Below are 19,858 nucleotides of genomic sequence, written 5' to 3' on the forward strand. Positions count from 1 at the left end.
ACCCGACTAGCCCTAAGAGAAGCCCAGACAGGGACCACAGGGCCTTCCTTAAGGCCTGGGCAGACAACCAACCGAAGGCAGATCCACACGCACCTCCCAGGCAGCCAGCTCAGAGCGGGGTGGAAGGCAATGTTTGCTGAGTCACAGCAGGGCCCGAGGTGGGGGCTCAAGTCCTCATGTCCCTGCCTCCCACCCCAGACCAGGTGCAGCTCCCGGCTCCCAGCTGTTGTGGGTGTTCGGGAGTGAGCCAGTGAACGGAGCTATCTCTTTCACTCTTTCCAATAAATAAAAAGAAAGCTAAAAAAACGAAACCAACCCCCTGCGATCACACACACACAGGACACTCCGTGTGGCATCAGGGTTCCACGTGGCACCTGCTGGGCTCGCTCTCAGGAAACTGGCCATCCCCCCACCCCAGGTACATGGGGTGGAGCCCTGCACCTGCTCCCAACTCTTCCCAGGGTGGCGTCTGCAGTCCCCGTTCCTGGGCTCACCCACCACCACGTCTGCCTCTGCCCCTTCTCACCGGGACGGGGTTGTGACACAGCGGGCTCACTGGGACCCGGGCATCCTGGCCCTCATCCAGGAGCCTGGGCCACACTGCCCTCCTCCCCTTCCAGGGCATGGGCCCCCCTCGCATCACAGCCCTCCAGGGCCGGGCCCTGTTCTTCTCAAAGCCCTCCAGAGCTGGACGCTGATCTCCTCCTCACCCTCCAAGGCCTGGGCACCACTCCCTCCAAACCCTCCAGGGCCTGGGCCCCCTCCCATCGCATCCTTCCAGGGCCGGGCCCCCTCCCATCGCATCCCTCCAAGGCCGGGCCCCCTCCCATGGCATCCCTCCAGGGCCGGGCCCCACTGCCCTCAACACCCTATAGCGCCAGACCCTGCTCCACTCCTAGACCTCCAGGACCTGGGCTCTGTCCAATCCTCACTCTCCAGGGCCTGTACTCCACTCCAATCCTCGTCCTCCCGGGCCTGGGCCCCACTCCACACGCTGCCCTCCAGGGCCATACCTCACACCCCGCACTGCCCTGCAGGGCTGGGCCCAATACTCCCAAAGCCCTCTAAGGATGGTCCCTGCTCCGCTCCTCGACCTCCAGGCCCTGGGCCCAACTCCCTCCTCACCCACCAGGACCTGGGGCCACTCCCATTACAACCCCCATGGCCGGGCCCCACTGCCCTCAACACCTTATGGGGAAAGACCCTACTCCCCTCCTAGACCTCCAGGGCCTGGGCTCCACTCCAATCCTCACCCTCCAGGGCCTGGGCCCCACTCCCTCCTCACCCTCCAGGACATGGGTCCCACTCCAATTCTCTCCCTTCAGAGACTGGGCCCTGACCCCCAACAGCTCTCCAAGGCCGGGCCCCACTACCCTCAAGGTCCCCCAGGGCCAGACACTGCTCCCCTCCTTGCCCTCCAGGGCCTGGGCACGCTCTGCTAGCTGCCCTCCAGGGCTGGACCCTGCTTCCCCTCCTTGCCTTCCAGGGCCTGACACCACTGCCCTCAAGGCCCTCCAGGGCTGGATCCTGCTCCACTCCTAGACCTCCAGGGATTGGGCTCTACTCCCTACGCTGCCATCCATGGCCCAGCCCCACTCCCCTCAACGCCCTCCATGGCTGGACCCCACACCCCTCCTCACCCTCCAGGGCCTTGGCCCCATTCCCCTCCTTGCCCTCCAAGCCCAGTGCCTGCTCTCCTCCTCACCCTCCAGGGTTGACCTGACACTTTCTTGTTGAGAAAAATAAAGCAGAGGAAAACAGACAATATTGCAGGGAACCGAACCTTTTATTCTGTAACAGGGTTAGATCCAGAAAGGTCTCTGGACCGTGGACAAGCTCTGCTTTTATTTGGAAACATTGCTCATGGCTCGGTGAGGTCTCAACAGTGAGGCTGTGAGCATGAAGTGGCCTTTGTCCTTTGTCCTATAGACTGTGTCCTTTCGCGTATGTCCTATGTCTTGTGTCCTGTAGGTCCAAGGTCCAGAGACCTTTCTGCAGCTAACCCTGTTACAGAATAAAAGGTTCGGTTCCCCGCAATATTATCTCTTTTCCTCTGCTTTATTTTTCTCAACAAGAAAGTGTCAGCTCAACATGTGGCGGGTGAGGAGAAGAGCATGCACTGGCCTTTATCCTTTATCCTACAGACTATGTCCTTTCACCTATGTCCTATGTCTTGTGTCCTGTAGCCTCTGTCCTGCGTCCTGTGTCCTGTGTCCAGTGGCCTCTGTCCTATAGCCTGTGTCCTGTGTCATCTTTCCTGTGTCCTGCAGCCTGTGTCATGTTGTCTGCGTCCTCTGTGTTGTAGCCTGCGGCCTATGTATGCATTGAGTATCCTGTGTCCTGTGGCCTCTGTCCTGCATCCTGTGTCCTGTGTCCTATGTCTTGTATCCTGTGTTCTATATCCTTGGCCTATAGCGTGTAACCTATGTCCCGTAGCCTGTGTTCTAGCCCGTGTCTTGGGTTCCATATTCTGTGTCCTGTATCCTCTGTCCTGTGTCATCTGGGCTATGTCCTGTGTCCTGTAGCCTGTGTCCTGTGGCCTATGTCTTGTGTCCTATAGACTGTGTCTTATGTCTTCTGTTCTGGGTCCTGTAGCCTGTGTTTTGTGTCCAGTAGTCTATGACATAAGTCAGAGGACAGAGGCTACAGGACACAGGACACAGGCTACAGGAGACAGGACACAGGCTACAGGAGACAGGACATAGCCCAGACAACACAGGACACAGGATATAGGACACAGAATATGGAACCCAGGACACAGCCTAGAGAACACAGGCTACAGGACACAGGTTGTAGGACACAGGACAAAGCCAACAAGCTACAGGACACAGGACAGAGGCTACAGGATACAGGGCCCAGGCCACAGGACAGTGGCTACAGGACACAGGCTACAGGAAACTCTATCCTATACCCAGTGTCCGGTGTCTTGTTCCCTCTTTCCTTCAGCCTGTGTCGTGTAGCCTGTGTCCTGTGTCGTGTAGCCTGCGGCCTGTATCCTTTGTTCTGTAGCTCTGTCCTGTGTCCCATAGCCTCTGTCCTGGAGACTCTGTCCTTTGTCCTGTGTCCTTTGTCCTATGTTGTGTAGTCTGTGTCCTGTGTCTTGTACCCTGTGGCCTATGTACACATACTGAGTCCTGTGGCTTCCGTCCTCTAGCTGGTGTCCTGGGTCCCCTAGCCTGTGTCCTGTGTCCTGAGCCTGTGGCCTGTAGTTTTTCTCCTCGTGCTGGTGTCCTCTTTGCTGTAGTCTGTGTCCTGTGTCCTGAAGCCCATTTCTTGTAGCCTGTGGACAATGTCCTGTAGTTCTGTGTCCTGTGTCCTGTAGCCTGTTCTAGAGCTCAGGGGCCTAGATCCTATGTCGTGTAGCCTGTGTCCTGTAATCTATGGCCTATGTCCTGTGGCCTATATCCTGTAGCCTGTGGCCTTTATGCTGTAACCTTTGTCCTGTGGCCTCTGTCCTATAGCTGGTGTCCTGTGTCTTGTTCCCTCTTTCCTTCAGCCTGTGTCGTGTAGCTTGTGTCCTGTGTTGAGTATGCTGTGTCTTGTAACCTGTGTCCTGCAGCCTGTAGTCACTATCCTTTAACCAGTGTCCTGTAACCTGTGGCCTGTGTCCTATGTTGTGTATCCTGTGTCCCGTAGCCTGTCTCCTGTAGCCTGTGGACTATGGCATGCAGCCTTTGTCCTGTGTCCTGTGGCCTCTGTCTATGTCCTGTGTCTTGTTTCCTGTGTCCTGCAGCCTGTGTCCTGTAGCCTGCATCCTCTGTCTTGTAGCCTGTGGCCTATGTATGCATTGAGTATCCTGTGTCCTGTGTCCTGTGTCCTGTGTCCTGTGTCCTATGTCTTGTATCCTGTGTTCTAAATCCTGTGGCCTCTAGCGTGTATCCTATGTCCCGTAGCCTGTGTTCTAGCCTGTGTCCTGTGTCCTGTGTTCTGTGTCCTGTATCCTGTGTCCTCTATCCTCTGGCCTATGCCCTGAATGCTGTAGCTTGTGTTCTATCTTGTATAGCCTGTGTCCTGTAGCCTGTGTGCTGCAGGTGTGTTCATGTCCTCAACCCTGTGTCCTGTGTTCTGTAGTCTGTGTCTGATATCCTGTAGCTGTGGCCGTTGTCCTGTGGCCAGTGTGCTGTACATTTTGGCTTCTGTGCTTTGTCCTGTAGCCAGTGTCCTCGTCATTTAGCCTTTATCATGTGTCCTGTAGCCTGTGTCCTGTGTCCTGTGTCCTGTGTCCTGAGTCCTGTAGCCTGTCCCTGTGTCTTTTATCCTGTGTCCATTGTCCTATATTGTTTAGCCTTTGTCCTGTCTCCTGTAGCCTGTAACCTGTATCCTGTAGCCTTGGACTATATCCTGTAGCCTGTAACCTGTGTCCCGTAGCCTGTGTCCTGTGTTCCATATTTTGTGTCCTATATCCTGTGTTCTGTGTTGTCTGGGCTATGTCCTGTGTCCTGTAGCCTGTGGTCTCTGTGCTGTAGCCTGTGTCCTGTGTCCTATGTCCTGTGTCTTGAGTCCTGTAGCCTGTGTCTTATGTCCTGTGTTCTGGGTCCTGTATCCTATGTATTGTGTCCAGTAGTCTGTGATAAGTCACAGAACACAGGCTACAGGACACAGTTCACAGGCTACAGGACAGAGGATACTGGACACAGGCTACAGGACAGAGTCCACAGTCTACACGACAGAGGACACAGGCTACAGGACACAGGACATAGCCCAGATGACACAGGACACAGGATATAGGACACAGGATATGGAACCCAGGACACAGCCTAGAGGACACAGCCTACGGGACACAGATTGCAGGACACAGGACATAGGCGACAAACTACAGGACACAGGACAGAGGCTACAGGACACAGGACACAGGCTCCTCAATCTAGGCCACAGGCCACAGGACACTCTATCCTACAGCCAGTGTCCGGTGTCTTGTTCCCTCTTTCCTTCAGCCTGTGTTGTGTAGCATGTGTCAGTGTCCTGTAGCTTACGGCCTGTATCCTTTGTTCTGTAGCTCTGTCCTGTGTCCCATAGCCTCTGTCCTGGAGCCTCTGTCCTATGACCTGTGTCCTATGTTGTATAGCCTGTGTCCTGAGTCCTGTAGCCTGTCCCTGTGTCCCATAGCCTGTGTCCTTGTCTGTAGCCTGTAACCTGTGTCCCATAGCCTGTGTCCTGTGTTTGGTATTCTGTGTCCTATATCCTGTGTCCCATATCATCTGGGCTATGTCCTGTGTCCTGTAGCCTGTGGCCTCTGTGCTGCAGCCTGTGTCCTGTGGTCTATGTCCTGTGTCTTGAGTCCTGTAGCCTATGTCTTCTGTCCTGTGTTCGGGGTCCTGTAGCCAGTGTATTGTGTCTGATAGTCTATTTCCTTTGTCCTTTTTACTATAGCCTATGTCCTGTATCCTGTGTGATGTCGCTGTGTCCTGTGCTTTAGCCTCTGTCCTGTGTATGTGTCCTGTGTCCTATGTCTTGTATCCTGTGTTCTATATCCTGTGATCTATAGGCTATAACCTTGTTCCGTAGCCTGTGTTCTAGCCTGTGTCCTGAGTGGTTCCCTCACACTGTGTGGTCTAGCCTGTGTCCTGTGTCGTGTAGTCTGTGGCCTCTGTGCTGTGTCGTTTATCTTTGTCTTGTAGTCTGTGGCCTATGTCCTTTTGTCTATATCCTGTATCCTGTATCCTGTGTTCTATGTTGTGTAGCCTGTGTCCTATGTCTTGTAGCCTCAGGCCTATGTATCCAACCTGTGTTCTGTGGCCTCTGTCCTCTAGCTGGTGTCCTGTGTCCTGAGCCAGTGTCCTGTGTCCTGAGCTGTGGCCTGTATTCTTTGTCCTAGGGCTGACTTCCTCTCTGCTGTAGCCTGTGTACTGTGTACTGAAGCCGGTGTCTTGTACCTCTGGACAATGTCCTGTAGTATGTGTCCTGTGTCCTATGTCCTGTGTCCTGTGGCCTATGTCCTGTGTCTTGTGTCCCATAGCCTGTATCTTATATCCTGTGTTCTGTGTCCTGTAGCCTGTGTCCTGTGTCCCATAGCCTGTGTCTAATGTCCTGTGCTCTGTGTCCTGTAGCCTGTGTCCTGTGTCCCATAGCCTGTGTCTTATGTCCTGTGTTCTGTGTCCTGTGGCCTTGTCCTGTGTCTTGTGTCCCATAGCCTGTATCTTATGTCCTGTGTCCTGTGTCCCATAGCCTGTGTCCTGTGTCCCATAGTCTGTGTCTTGTAGCCTCTCTTCTGTGCCCTGTAGCCTGTGTCCTATGTCCTGTAGCCTGTGTTCTGTAGCCTGTGTCCTTTCTCCTGGATCCTGTGTTCTGTAGCGTGCAACCTATGTCACATAGCCTGTGTTCTAGCCTGTGTCATGGGTTCTGTATTCTGTGTCCTCTATCCTGTGTCCTGTGTCCACTGCCCTATGCCCTGAATCCTGTAGACTGTGGCCTTTGCTTTGGGCCTCTGTCTTGTGTCCTGTAACCTGTGTTCTGTAGCCTACATCCAATATCCTGCACAACAGCATACAGCACAGTGGACACAGGACAAAGGCCACAGCTACAGGACATAGGCCACGGACTACAGGACACAGGCTACACAACACAAGACAGAGGCCACAGGCCACAGGAGCTAGGATCCAGAGCACAGGGCACAGGCTACAGGCTACAGGACACAGAATACAGGACATTGTCACAGGCTACAAGAAACCGGCTTCAGTACACAGGACACTGGCTACTACAAAGAGACACCAGCTCTAGGACAAAGACTACAGGCCACAGGCTATAGGACACACGACACAGGCTCAGGACACAGGACACAGACTACAGGACACTCGGCACAGGCTCAGGACACAGGACACAGGCTCAATACACAGGACACAGGCTAGGGGGCATAGGACATCAGCTAGAGGACAGAGACCACAGGACATGGGTTGCATACATAGGCCACAGGCTACAAGACACTGGACACAGGCTACACAACATAGGACACGGGACACAGGCCCGAGGCTACAGGATGCAGAATGTGGAACACATGACACAGCTACAGGACACAGAACACAGGATATAAGAGATAGGACACAGAGGATAGGACATAGCCTATAGGACAAAGGACAAAGGAAACAGATTATCAGACATAAGACACAGGCTACAGGACACAAGACACAGGACATAGGCCACAGGAAACAAGTATAGGACACAAGACACAGGCTACAGGACACAGGCTAAAGGACAGAGGGAACAAGACACAGGACACCAGCTATAGGACAGAGGCAACACTACACTGGACACAGGACATAGGCCACAGGACACATGCAAAAAGAAACAGGCCAGAGGACACAGGACACAGGCTACAGGACAAAGGACACAGGCTATACGATACATGCTATAGGACACAGGCAATGGGACACTGGCTACAGGACAAGGACACAGGCCACATGAAAAGGCTAATGGACACAGGACACAGGATAGAGGACACAGGCTACAGCACACAGGCTACACTCTCTAGGACAAACTATAGGTCACAGGCTATAAGAAAAAAGACAGATGCCACAGGACACACACACCAGCCACAAAACAGGACACAGGACACAGGCTGCAGAACATAGGACACAGGATACAGGACGCAGGGTACAGGCCACAGGACACACGCCTACAACACAACACACAGGCTACAAGATACAGGCTATACAACATAGAACACAGGCGAAAGGACTCAGGCTACAGGACACAGCACAGACTTCAGGACACAGGTCACAGGCCACAGGACATAGGCTCCAGAGCACAGGCAGGGCCCTGGCCACGTTCCAGTGACATGCCCCTCTCTCCTCCTTGCCCTCCAGGGCCATGATCCCCTTAGGCAGGGCCCTGGCAACCCTCTAGGGCTGGGCTCCTTCTCCTCTCCATGCCCTACAGAGCCAGGCCCTGCTCCCTTCAGTTGTGGCACTAGACACCCAGCAGGGCTGCCCCACTCTCCTTGTCCTCCAGGGCCTGGGCCCCACTCCCCTAGTTGCCCACCAGGGCCTGGGCCCAGCTCCCATTGCTGTCCTTCAGGGCCAGGCCCTGCTCCCCTCACCACATTCCAGAGCTGGGCCCCAATCCCCTCCTCAGCCTGCAGGGTCGGGCCCTTCTCCCCTCAGGCCCGGCCCTGGCCTCCCTCCAGGGCCAAACTCTGCTCCCCTCCTCACCTCCAGGGCCAGTGTTACCCTCCTCATGCTCCAGGGCTGGCACTGTCGCTCCCCGTCTTCATGGAGGAACGACACAGGACCCTGCGCTGTTCTTTTGTCTGCTCGGCCCTCCCCGGGTTTGCTGCTGGTTCTTCCCGGGTTGGCTACCGTCCCTTCCACCTCCGTGGAAGGGCGGTTCCCCCTGCCACATTCCCCACTTCCGCGGGGGAGCGGCACACCGCCGGCTGGCTCTCTCGGGGGCTGCACAGGTGTTCCTTCAGATAGATGTTCCCCTTAGATGTTCCTGGTGCATGTTGTCTCTCCTCCTTTATAGTCCTCTTCCACCAATCCCAACTCTGCTACCCACATGCCGAGTACGCTGCTCTCCTCCAATCAGGAGCAAGATCAGCTCCTGCAGCTCAGTCAATCAAGTTGGTGAGAGGCAGCTGGGTAGAAGCTGTTTGCTCCTCTCCCAGCGCCATATTGTGGGAGAGCAGATGTATAGAATAACTCTTAATTCCAGTAACAGTATAGTCCGAGTTGCTCCCCACAGGCACCAATCTCCTCCTCGCACTCTTGGTCTGGCTCTGCTCCCCTCCTCCCCATCCACAGCCAGGCCCTTCTCCCCACAGGCCCATCCCTGTCCTCCCTCCAGAGCCAGACCCTGCTCCCCTCCTCACCTTCAGGGCCAGCCCCTGCTCTGCTCCTGGCCTTCCAGGGCCTGGGTCCCGCACCTCTCCTTGCCCTGCAGAACCTGGCACCCACTCCAACCTTCACACTCCAGAGCCTGGGCCCCACTTCAGGGCTTCCCTACAGGGACAGGCCACACTACCCTCAACACCCTCCATGGGCGGGCCCTGCTTGCCTCCTCGCCCTCCAAGGCCTGGGCCCACTTCTGCTCGCCACCTTCCAGGGCTGGACCCTGCTCCCCACCTTGAAACCAGAGCCAGGGCCCAGCTCCACTCACTGCCCTCCAAGGCTGGACCCTGTTCCCCTCCTCACCCTCCAGGGCCAGACCCTACTCTCCTCCTCGCCCTCCAGGGCTGGGTACCGCTCTCCTCTTCCCCCTCCAGGGCTGGGCCCCTCTCAGCACGCTGCTCTCTTGGGCCAGGCCCCACTAACCTCAACACCATCAGGGCCAAACCCTGCTCCCCTCCTTGTCCTCCACGACCTGGCCCAGCTGCCCTCCTTAACCTCCAGGGCCTTACCCTGCTCACCTCTTACCTTAAGCGGCTGGGCCCGGCTCCCATTGCTGCCAATAAGTCACTGGTGTCACTCGGTGGTCCCTAGCAGCCACTGCCTCCATCTTTGTGCGCCCCTGCTGTCACTGCAGCATTGGGCAGCCCGCACGGTTCCCCAGCACCTGCCACTTCATGGCCTGCCTTGGCTGCCTCCTTCTGCTTCCTCAGGCACACCGAGTGAGGCCACATCTTTATGCCCCAGTGCAGCCACCAGGAGCCACCCGTCATGGGGCCCCCAGCACGGTCCCCAGCAGCCTCCCTATGATTGCCCGAGGATTCTTCCTACTTCTTCTTGGGCTCCCCTGTGGTTATCTGGGCCCTCTTGTAACTCCCAGGCCCCACCACACGGCCTCCAGGCCCCACCAGCTCCTTCCCTGGGCACTCCCACTGCCACTTCATCACTAGGTCACCACGTGGACCCCAGAAGCTGCCTCCTCCTTCCTCACCCCCCCACAGCAGCTGAGTTTTAGGACCCCCCCATTCTCCCAGGAGTCTCTGAGTCTTTGAGGTTCGCGCTGTCCCTAGCAGTCATTGCCTCTGTCCTCTGGCACTCCTGCTGTCCCTGCATCATGTCTGAACTTGGAAATGAGGCTCTACAAAGGGGGTCTCAACTAACTCTCTTGTGGCCAAAGTTTGACGGTGGGCAAGTGCAGAACTGTTGAATGTGCAGAGGGGGAATGTGGGTGTGGCCTGAGGATAGAAATTTTCCCTGGGAGTCACCTTCAGGAGCATGGCTCTGGGCAGGAATGACTTCCAACATGTTCTTTGGCAAAGAAAAACCTGGGCAGGAAAATGGAAAGCATGGGCACGAGTTAAGGTGCCAGGTGACTTCTTCCCAGACATGTGGGTCCTGAGTTCTTTGGGGCACACAAGAAGGCAGCTCAATGGGAGAGGCCACCTCGGTCTGCAATGCAGGCTCCTCAGTGCAGATCTAGGAGCTCTAAGTGGTCGCAGGAGTGTCTCATCCAGGGACCTGGGAACTTGGGCTTGGAGAAGGAAACTCAGGGTGAGAAGACTTCCCAGGGCAGAGAGCCGCCTGAGCACAGAGTGCAGGCAATAATCAAAGACAGAATAAAGTGGGAGGAGGACAAAGAGTGTCATCCAACGTGGGCCCTGTATCTTACAACCAGCATCCCACACCAATCGCTTTGAACTGGCTCGGAGACCTGGGGAATCTAAAAGATAAATGACCATGTAGAAGATCAGGGGTTCTCCAAACACCAGAGGAGCAGTCTGCCTTACTCACCTTTCCCATGGAGCTGAGCCCTCCACGTCACGGCACCAACGATGCTGCAGGAACTTCAAGTCCATTCTTTCTCTCACATAATCCCAACACGAATCATGAGGGTGAGGGAGAAAAAGCAAAATAGGTTTTCGTGAGAAAATCATACTCTTGCAAGCCAGAAGGGGGACTAAGGGAGGGGCCCAATAAGTCCTGGCAACACGAAGTTTAACTAGGGAGTGATGTTCATGGATTAATATTCTAAACAAAATCCAACTCCATGTTCTGTGTTAGAAAAAGGTCATGACCCCTAACCATGAAAACATGTTTCCTTACTGGCCATCTGAAATATGCAACACTATATTCTCTCTCTGCCTGCAGTTTCTCTTACTGCCTCCTCACCTGCCCTCCTCCCAGACAGGAGTCACTGACTACCCTTCATTGCTTCTTCCTCAGGGAAGGGCCCCTCCTCGGGGGCATTTCCCAAGAGGCTACTGAGAGGCCACTTTCCTCTCTGCACTCAAGGGCTTTCCTCTGGGGCTGGCAGGACACAACACATCCAGCTGAAGCATTGGATGATCCTCCTGCCAATCCCCAGGTGCCTCTTGCCCTTTCTGACCTGCATGTCTGAGGTCCCTGCCTCCTGCTCCTCCTCCTGCTGCTGCATTCCTGGGATGCTCTGCTCCTCTGAGGCACCCGGGGAGCAGCTCCTGACTTCTCCATCAGCCTCACTGCTGTTGGTGCTCAGTGTGGTGGAGAGAGAGGTCAGAGCATCCTGGCTGAGGACTGCACAGGCAGCGGGGCTCCTTGTCCACACGGCCCGTTGGGGACTGTCTGTCCTGCAGGACTCACTGATGCTCACACTGGGAGTCCCACGGAAAGGAGTCTGCCCCGACTGGTCTCCTGCAAGCACCAGTGGTTGGGAGCTGAGAGCGGCACACTCACGGGCTCTGCTGTTGCAGCCTGAGTGTCCCTGGAGGCACTGGAGAGCGGGACAGCTCTGAGCACCGGGGATGGCCTGAGGCGTGGGCTTCCCTTTGCTGTGATCCTGCTGAAGTCCTGGGCACAAGGCACTGGCTGGGAGCCTGGGTGGCAGGGAGCCTGCTTGATGGCCCAGCTGGAATCCCAGGTCCTCCAGGGAGCTTAGAGCTTCAGGACCCTGAGGAGGTGCTGCAGGCTCCACTTGGCTCTGCCCATGTATTTCTGGGATGCTGAAGCCCTGCTGTTGGGAGATCCCCCAGAATGGCACAGGGGGCAAGGGGTCATCCCATTCATGAAGCCACATTGGAGGGCAGAGGCCCCATGGGAATTCCCAGACTTCCTGCTCCTGGGGAAGAAACAGAAACTCGTCACTGGTTCCAGGTGCTCCATGTCCTGCATGAAGCCATGGGTGGCCCATGATGTCTGCCACTGTGGGCCTGGCCTCAGGGTCCCGGGTCAGTAAGCTGTCCACCAGGTTACACAGCTCTGGGTTTCCATAGTGGGGGATTCTGTAGTATCCAGACAGGATGGCTGCCCGCAGCTCCACAAAATCCTCTCCAACAAAAGGCAGTGAGCCTGCCACCATGGCGTACAGGATCACGCCCACACTCCAGGCATCAGCCTTGTACCCGCAGAACTCCTCACCTAAGAATTCCTCGGGCGCACAGTAGGCAAAGGTCCCGCACAGACTCTTCAGGCGCTCTCCACCAGCCAGTTTGCAGCTGAGACCAAAATCGCTCAACTTAATGTTTAGGTGGGCGTCGAGAAGCAGGTTTTCTAACTTTAAATCCCTGTGCACCACGTGCTGCGAATGGCAGTAATGCACAGCGGATAGAATTTGTTTCAATAGCTGACGAATCTCTCCATCCAGCAGGTACCCTCGTTCTAGCATGTAACATCTAAGGTCCCCCCTGACTGCGTATTCCATGAAAATGTAGCCCCTCTCTGTGGTGTGCCTGGCCTGCAGTAGTTGAATGATGTGAGGGTGATGCAGCCCCTTCATTATTTCTGCTTCTGTGCACAACTGCTGGAAGCTGCAGGAGTGCTGGCCACCATTCTCCACAACCTTCACAGCCACCTGGGTCCTGCTTTCCCAATGATAGGCCAGCATCACCAGCCCAAAACCGCCCTGGCCGAGGACCCTGAGGACCTGGTACCCATCCAGGACCTCCTCCTCACTGCTGAAGGCGGTGAGGCCTTCCATGGTGGGATCCCCACCCCACCCCCACCCTGCACTCTGACACTGGGAACTCTTACTAGTCACCTAAGGTGACAACAAAAACTGTTTGGAAACAAATAGAAATCAAACAAGCTAAATGGAAACAAAATTAACAACTCAATATGCTAATATTTCTACTAGAGAATGCTAACTCTATGAACTATGGTATGTTAATCACTAACACTGTATCAAAATTAAGAATTAAAAGTTATAAAACACACAGAATACTAAAAATGGTGAAGTAAAGCAACACCAACTATGGTAACTATGGTAACAATGCTAATCAATAAGTCTTATCACAGTCTTATCTAAATCAAAGGATCAAAAAATGAGAAAACAGTCAGAAAACGAGGAAACACAATGAACACAGCATGAAGTACATTTAGCCTGTGAAAGAAAAAACAAACAATAAATGAATAAATATTTGAAAAAATAAACACACACGCATACAGTGTAAAAATGGGAGGGGGAGAGAAATTGACAAAATAGCAAAAAAACAAAATAGAAGAAAAACTAAAAGAACCACTACGGTAAGGAGAACTAATAGACGAGACAAAACAACTACACAAATGACAGGACAAGGGAAAACCAGTGATGTCGTCCAATCCTTCAGGCAGTCTCCACAGAGCTTCCTGGGCCAACTGACCAGAACCGAGCCCAAGCAGGGAACTGTTGAGGCAGTTGGAATGACATCACAATGGCCCCCCTGAGGGCAGAGGAGGCTCTAGACCAATCACAGCTGGGGACACACCAGGCTGGTTTTCTCAAGAAACTTTCTACTTGGTTAAAGAGAAAGGACCCCAAAAGCTTTTGGTTTAAGTTGGTGGTAGAGATCGGTATTTAGGATTTGATAAATTAGCACAGTCCTCTTCAGGCTTTTTCTATTGTTTCAATACACGTATAGAAGCACTGATCCTCCCAGTCTCTATTTCCACCCCCAATCCCACCCCCTTTTTCATTTCCTCTTGGTTCCTGTCCATTAAAGACGTCCAGTAAGAGGAGTCAACTGCTCATCTTAGCCCAGGCAGGCTCAGCTTACTGTCCCAAAAGATTTCCAAGCTCTGCCATGGCTTGAACAGATGGTGGCTCCCTCACTCATGTCTACGTTCATCACACACATAAGTACTTGTATGTTCAAAAACAAAAATAGAGGCATAAAGGTGTCCCTTTAGAGGAATTGAGCATTTGCAAACTGAGTTCTGGTGGTGCTGCCCACCATCAGCCTGCTGCTCTGTTTGTCTTCTGAAGGTGAAACACTCAGAGCACACGGAGAGAATAGAAACAATGTTGCTGGAGACACTGCACAAACAAGCCAGGCTTCCTTCCCCATAGAACAGCAGGTTACAGCCTCAGCCTCACTCAGCCCCTGTCTTCCTCCTGAGGGAGGATTCCTGGGGAAGGGAAGGGACCTATTGTCGCTCCTCCAGGCTCCTGAGTTCTTGCAATGCAGACTGTGAAACGTGTTTATGAGATCTTCAAAATGAAAGTGGTGTTGTTCCCACTCTTGCTCTCTCCATCCCCTTCTCTCCCCTTCCCTCCATTTCTCCCCGCAGAAAGTATGTCTTTCAAATAGATTAATTACATTTTTTAGCTTTTGTAAATATTTAATTATTTATTTATTTTTAAAGCTTTTATTTATTTGAGAGGTAGCGTTACAGTGAGAGGGAAAGACAGACAGAGAGGCCTTCCATCCACTGGTTCACCCCCCAGATGGCTGCAATGGCCAGAGCCACGCTGATCAGGAGCCAGGAGCTCCCTCCCGGTGCCCCACGTGGTTGCTTCCACTGCCCTCCCGGGCCACAGCAGAGAGCAGGATCGGAAGTGGAGCAGCCAGAACTCGAACTGGCATCCACATGGGATGCCAGCACCACAGGCGGAGGCCCAGCCCAGTGTGCCAGCTCCAAGATTTTATTTATTTAAAATTGAGAGGCAGAGTTAGAGACACACACACAGAGACTTCCATCCACTGGTTCACTCCCCAGACGGCCACGGTGGCCAGAACTGGGTGGATCTGGAGCCAGGAGCCAGGTGCTTCCTCACTGCTTTCCCATGCCAGATGGGGGAGGAGCAGCCAGGACTCCAGGCAGAGGCCCCGCCCACTCCACCATGGCCTGACTTCTCTCCAGGTCCTTCCGCTGTCCCATGGATATCAACTGAGAAAGCCACGCAAACAGGTCAGTCCCATACAGCGGTTGGCAGGAAGGGAACCGGGCAGGCACCGCGGCACAGCAGGTGAGGCTGCCTCTCAGACGCCCTCACCCCCGTGCCCGGCCTGAGTCCCGGCTGCTCGGCTCCGAGGCAGCTTCCTGCTAATGCACCTGGGGTGCTCCCAGGCATGGTCATGCAGGAGACTCAGACGAGGCCCTGGCTCCAGCCTGGCCCAGCCCTGCACACATCCGCGGAGGGCTCCAGCGGACAGAAGGTCAATTGCTCTGCTTCTGTGCCGTGGCATCAGTGGGCTGGTGGAGCAGGGAGGTGCTACAGGGCCAAGAGAGCTGGGAGCCCGAGGGGGGCAACAGGGAGCCCCCCAGAACAGTGCAGGGCGTAGGGAGCCCAAGGGGGCTGACAGGATGCAGGGAGCCCCCAGAGCTATGCAGGGTGCAGGGAGCACAAGGGGGGCTGGCAGGGTGCAGGGAGCCCCCCAGAGCAATGGAGGGAGCCCGAGGGGGCAGGCAGGGTGCCGGGAGCCCCCCAGAGCAGTTCAGGGAGCCCGAGGGGGGCTGGCAGGGTCCAGGGAGCCCCCCAGAGCAGTGGAGGGCCCAGCACCACACAGGGTTCAGGGGCAGCAGACCCTTCCTCAAGGCTGCCCTGTAGGACCAAACACAGCCTGCAGACCAGGCCTCCCGGGTGTAGACCAAGCCCTCTGGTATGTAGACCAGCCCTCCTGGGTGTAGACCAGATCTCCCGGATGTAGACCAGGCCTCCCGGGTGTAGACCAAACCCTCTAGGATGTAGGCCTGCATAAGAGCCCACCTAGATCATGTACCAAACAAGTGAAATTCGCCTCCAACGATGGAAGTCGGAATAGTGGTCCCCCCGGGATAGTGACTGAAACAGGCCCCAAGGGAGGATTCCGAGAGGGGGCGTCTGTCTCCATCTAGCACTAACTCACCCTTTACCCTCGAGGCACTTAACTGGGCTGTACGAGGGTTTTGCATACTTTTCCAGATGTGCAGTCAGGTGCCCATCGTGGAGTCCTGTGCACCGGTGGTCCCCTGAGATTATAAATGGAGCTAAAAGGTTGCTATTCCCCAGTGCTGTTAGAGCTGTGGTACCTTGTAATGCCGTTTGTAGTGATGCTGTATACACAAACCTACCCTGCACCCACGTGGGAGGCCAGCATGGAGTTCCTGGCTTCTGGCTTTGGCCTGACCTGACCCCAGCTGCATGTACACATCTCACACTGTACACATCTCACACTCCCCATTACAAAGGAACACACAGCGACCTCGGGCTCCACACAGCTGGGCGGGGCGGGGGGGCACTGGGAAGTGCTTAGCTGGGTTGGGTGTTTGACTCTCGAAACTTCTAGGGCTGAGCAGCCGCTGAACGGAATTCTGGTCTCACCTGCCTTAATGGGGGCTTGGCCAAGCACTCATGGCTTCCCTTCCTCCACTCCGCTCCTCCTCCTCATGCAATGTAAGTGCATGATGACGATGATAGCAAATGACTAAGCCAATGACACACACTCCCTGATACCCTCTATTGTTATTTGAGAGCACACTCCTGGTCATTAAAAAGAAAGAAGTGCTCACTGCCGAGCAGGATGGTGGTTGACACCTGCCGCAGCCCCGTACGTACATCCCATGTTGCCACGCCCAGGCTGCAGTAAGAGGCACGGCACGTGATTGGCCCGCACCAGCTCTGTCCGCGTAGCGACAGTGAAATCACCCAATGGTGCATTTCTCAGAACGTGGGCCCGTCGTTAAGTGGCCCCTAACTGCTATCCTGCGAGGGGTTACTAAAAGGAAGGAAAAAAAAACACATAACTCTGCAGCTAAGGAAATGTTCAGTTGAAGCCGCGACTTCTCATGTTTCCCTCCTTCCCTCTCGAGGTTCAGAGGATTCTCATTTCGAGGGAAAGTGCTGGCTCCTGCATGTCAGGCCCAGCCCCTCCCTGGCTCCTGCTCTCCTCTGCCCTTGGCCAGACAGGGCAGAGAGGACGACGGCCAAGATGAGTGCTGCCTCATCAAGCCACTGAGACCCCTGGACGTGAACCCCACCGTCCCTGGGTGGGGCGAGGGCACTCGTCCTCCACCTCCCCTCGTCCTGAGCTGAGGGTGCCCGGGCGACCCTGGGCGGGGCACCTCTGGTGCCTCAGGTGGAGGTGATGTGAGAAGGGACGTGGGCCCACCACAGTGGGCGAGGCCAGGTCAAAGCCAGGAGCTGAAGCCTCAGGACAGGTCTCCCACGTGGGTGGCAGGGACCCAGCCACTTGAGCCCTTGCCACTGCCTCCCACCCAAGGTGCACATTAGCAGGAAGCTGGAGTCAGGAGCAGCGCCGGGACTCAAACCCAGGCAGTGGGACGTGGGGTCTGAGTGTCCCAAGTGGCAGCTGAACTGCCAGGCCCCACAGCTGCCTCCTTGTTACAGAAGAGGAAACTGAGGCATGCACATCAGGGGGTGCTGGAGCCAGGAGACAGGTCGTCTGCCTCCCAGGATCGCTCTCTGGAGTGCAGGCCCCAGGCAGATCCGGTTTGTGCATGCTCACGTTTGTACAGCTTGGGGGCTGTCTTCACGGAAGAAAAAAAAAAAACCAAGACACTACTAGCAGCTGAGACAGCGAGCGGTGCTGGTGAGGGACCCCGCGGCTGAGCTTCCCGAGCCCATGGTGATCGGTCAGCCTCTGCCTCCGCTCTGCCGTGGGCAGTGAGGAACTTCCATCCCCAGGGAGATGACAAAGTCAGATGCCCCTGGCCATTGCAAGAAACCGCTGCAGAGAGGCAAAGCCCAGCTGAGGGCGCCCGGATCCGCATGGTGTGTGTTCATTCACCTTGCAAGTGCTCGCTGAATCCTCACCAGGTGCCAGGCACGTCCAAGGCAGTGAACTCCCTTCCGCTCCCCTGGCGAGACCTGAACACGGGGCCCAGAAGGAGCTACAGCAGGTTGGGAAAGGTGCCCTCCTCCTGGGGGACTGACGTGGTTTGTGTCCATTAGGAACAGGACAGAATCAAGAAAAGCAAAACGAGCTTCCTGGGATCAGTAAAAGGTAAACTCTTTGTGGCCAGTGACTCCATTTGCCCTCCAGCCTTTTCTGCAGGGAGATTTCTCTCTCTTCCCTTTTACAGCCAAGAGAAGAGTACCGGAGAAGGGCAGTGGTTTGCTCTCGGTCACACAGCCCGGAAGTGGCAGTGCCAAGGCTCAAAGCCAGGTCTGTCCCCTGCTTGTGCCTTGTCCTGCCCCTGAGGGTCTCTCAGTCCCCCAAGCTCTGTCCTGGAAGCCAGGCAGCAGTGCGGTTAAGTGAGGGGTGTCCAAGCAGGGATGGGTAGCCAGACAGGCACATGGGTAGACAGACAGGATGGGTAGACAAGCACATGGGTAGACAGACAGGCAGGATGGGTATACAGACAGACAGGATGGGTAGACAGACAGGATGGGTAGACAGACAGGCACATGGACAGACAGGATGGGTAGACAGACAGGCACATGGGTAGACAGACAGGATGGGTAGACAAGCACATGGGTAGACAGACAGGCAGGATGGGTAGACAGACAGGATGGGTAGACAGGCACATGGTAGACAGGCACATGCACACAGCAGGGGCCAGCGCTCTGCGTTCCAAGGTTTTGGTGAATGACTTAAAACAGGAAGCACCATCAGTCCCATGACTCCCAGCACCCAGAGCACAGCCATCTGCCAGTTCCGCAGAAGGGCGGCTCTTCCCCTGTCCTGGGTCTTGGGAGAAATCGCTCCAGGCACGGCCGGGCTGTTTCTGCAGCATTGTGACTGGACACGCACGCCCCAGCAGGCTTGACATGGTCCCAGGGTTAGAAAGCTGGGGGAAGGTGACAATGAAGTCTCCAGGGAAAGCCAACATCTGACTTTTTCTTTTACGCAGGATCAGGCAAGTTAGAGGCCAAAATGCACCATCTGTGAAGTGGGTGCTCCCTTTGGTGAAGAAGAAGAGGCAGCATTGGAGGTGGGAGCCCTGGGAAGGGACACACTGGGGGGTGGGAGCCTGGGGGGTCCTATCGCTGTCCTGCCTGGAGCTGAGCATTGGCGGGACAGGAGTCTACCTGCCCAGGAGTGGTCAGTGGCAGAGCAGCGTCCCCTAAGGCCTGCGCCTGTGTCTGGGGCAGGACAGATTGGAAGACCAGGGCCCACGACTCAGTGAGGAGGAGGCTCCGTGTGCAATAAAGCGGCTCCTGCGATGCTGGGGGAGTCGGGTGACTGCCCTCTGTTGACAGAGGTTGAACCTGCACCTGCGAGGTCACGGAGTTCTTGGACTCAACAACTTCACAAGGGTGGAAACCCAGGTCAGCAGGGAGTGGCAGCCCAACATCTTTCTTGGCCAGACAGCCCTCGTCCCGGCAGCATTTTGTTCCCCCGAAGGAGACGGCACTGGGGAGGGAGGGAGGCTGCCTCTCAGAAAGACCTGGGGCGGCGACTGCCTCTCAGTGCCCGGATGGGGCCTCGGAGTCCCCAGCAGGGAGGAAGAGACAGATGAGGAGGAGGAAGAGGAGGAGCGGAGTGGGGGAAGGGAGGCGATGAGTGCTTGGCCAAGCCCCCATTAAGGTGGCTGAGACCAGAATTCCATTCAGCGGCTGCTCAGCCCTAGAAGAAGTTTCGAGAGTCAAACACCCAACCCAGCTAGGCACTTCTCAGCCCCCCCCCCCCCCCGCCCAGCTGTGTGGAGCCCGAGGTCGCTGTGTGTTCCTTTGTTTTTTTTTTTTTTCTTTGACAGGCAGAGTGGACAGTGAGAGAGAGAGAGAGAGAGAGAGAGAGAGAGAGAGAGAGAAAGGCCTTCCTTTTGCCATTGGTTCACCCTCCAATGGCCGCCACAGCCAGCGCATGGTGCTGATCTGATGGCAGGAGCCAGGTACTTCTCCTGGTCTCCCATGGGGTGCAGGG

General features: G+C 55.6%; 1 protein-coding gene across 2 annotated transcripts; it reads right to left on the reverse strand.

Annotated features, from left to right (window-relative positions):
• Positions 1 to 1,767: 1,767 nt before the first annotated feature.
• Positions 1,768 to 13,115, reverse strand: LOC100354395 (uncharacterized). Of its 2 annotated transcripts, none has more exons than XM_070063782.1 (2): positions 8,145 to 13,115; positions 1,768 to 2,004 (listed from the first exon to the last, which is right to left on the reverse strand). In XM_070063782.1, the coding sequence occupies exon 1, from the start codon at positions 12,769 to 12,771 to the stop codon at positions 11,107 to 11,109; it is 1,665 nt and encodes a 554-aa protein (XP_069919883.1). In that variant the 5' UTR covers positions 12,772 to 13,115; the 3' UTR covers positions 1,768 to 2,004; positions 8,145 to 11,106. The 2 variants fall into 2 exon arrangements, with proteins under 2 accessions (XP_069919883.1, XP_069919882.1); XM_070063781.1 differs by having other exon boundaries at positions 1,768 to 4,314; positions 4,356 to 13,115.
• Positions 13,116 to 19,858: the final 6,743 nt, after the last annotated feature.

This window comes from Oryctolagus cuniculus, chromosome 19 (assembly GCF_964237555.1).
Source record: "Oryctolagus cuniculus chromosome 19, mOryCun1.1, whole genome shotgun sequence".
NCBI classification, from domain to species: Eukaryota; Metazoa; Chordata; class Mammalia; order Lagomorpha; family Leporidae; genus Oryctolagus; species Oryctolagus cuniculus.

What these genes read in the sequence shown, in the direction of transcription:
- LOC100354395 (XM_070063782.1), bottom strand. Translation starts at nt 12,771, where the DNA reads ATGGAAGGCCTCACCGCCTTCAGCAGTGAGGAGGAGGTCCTGGATGGG.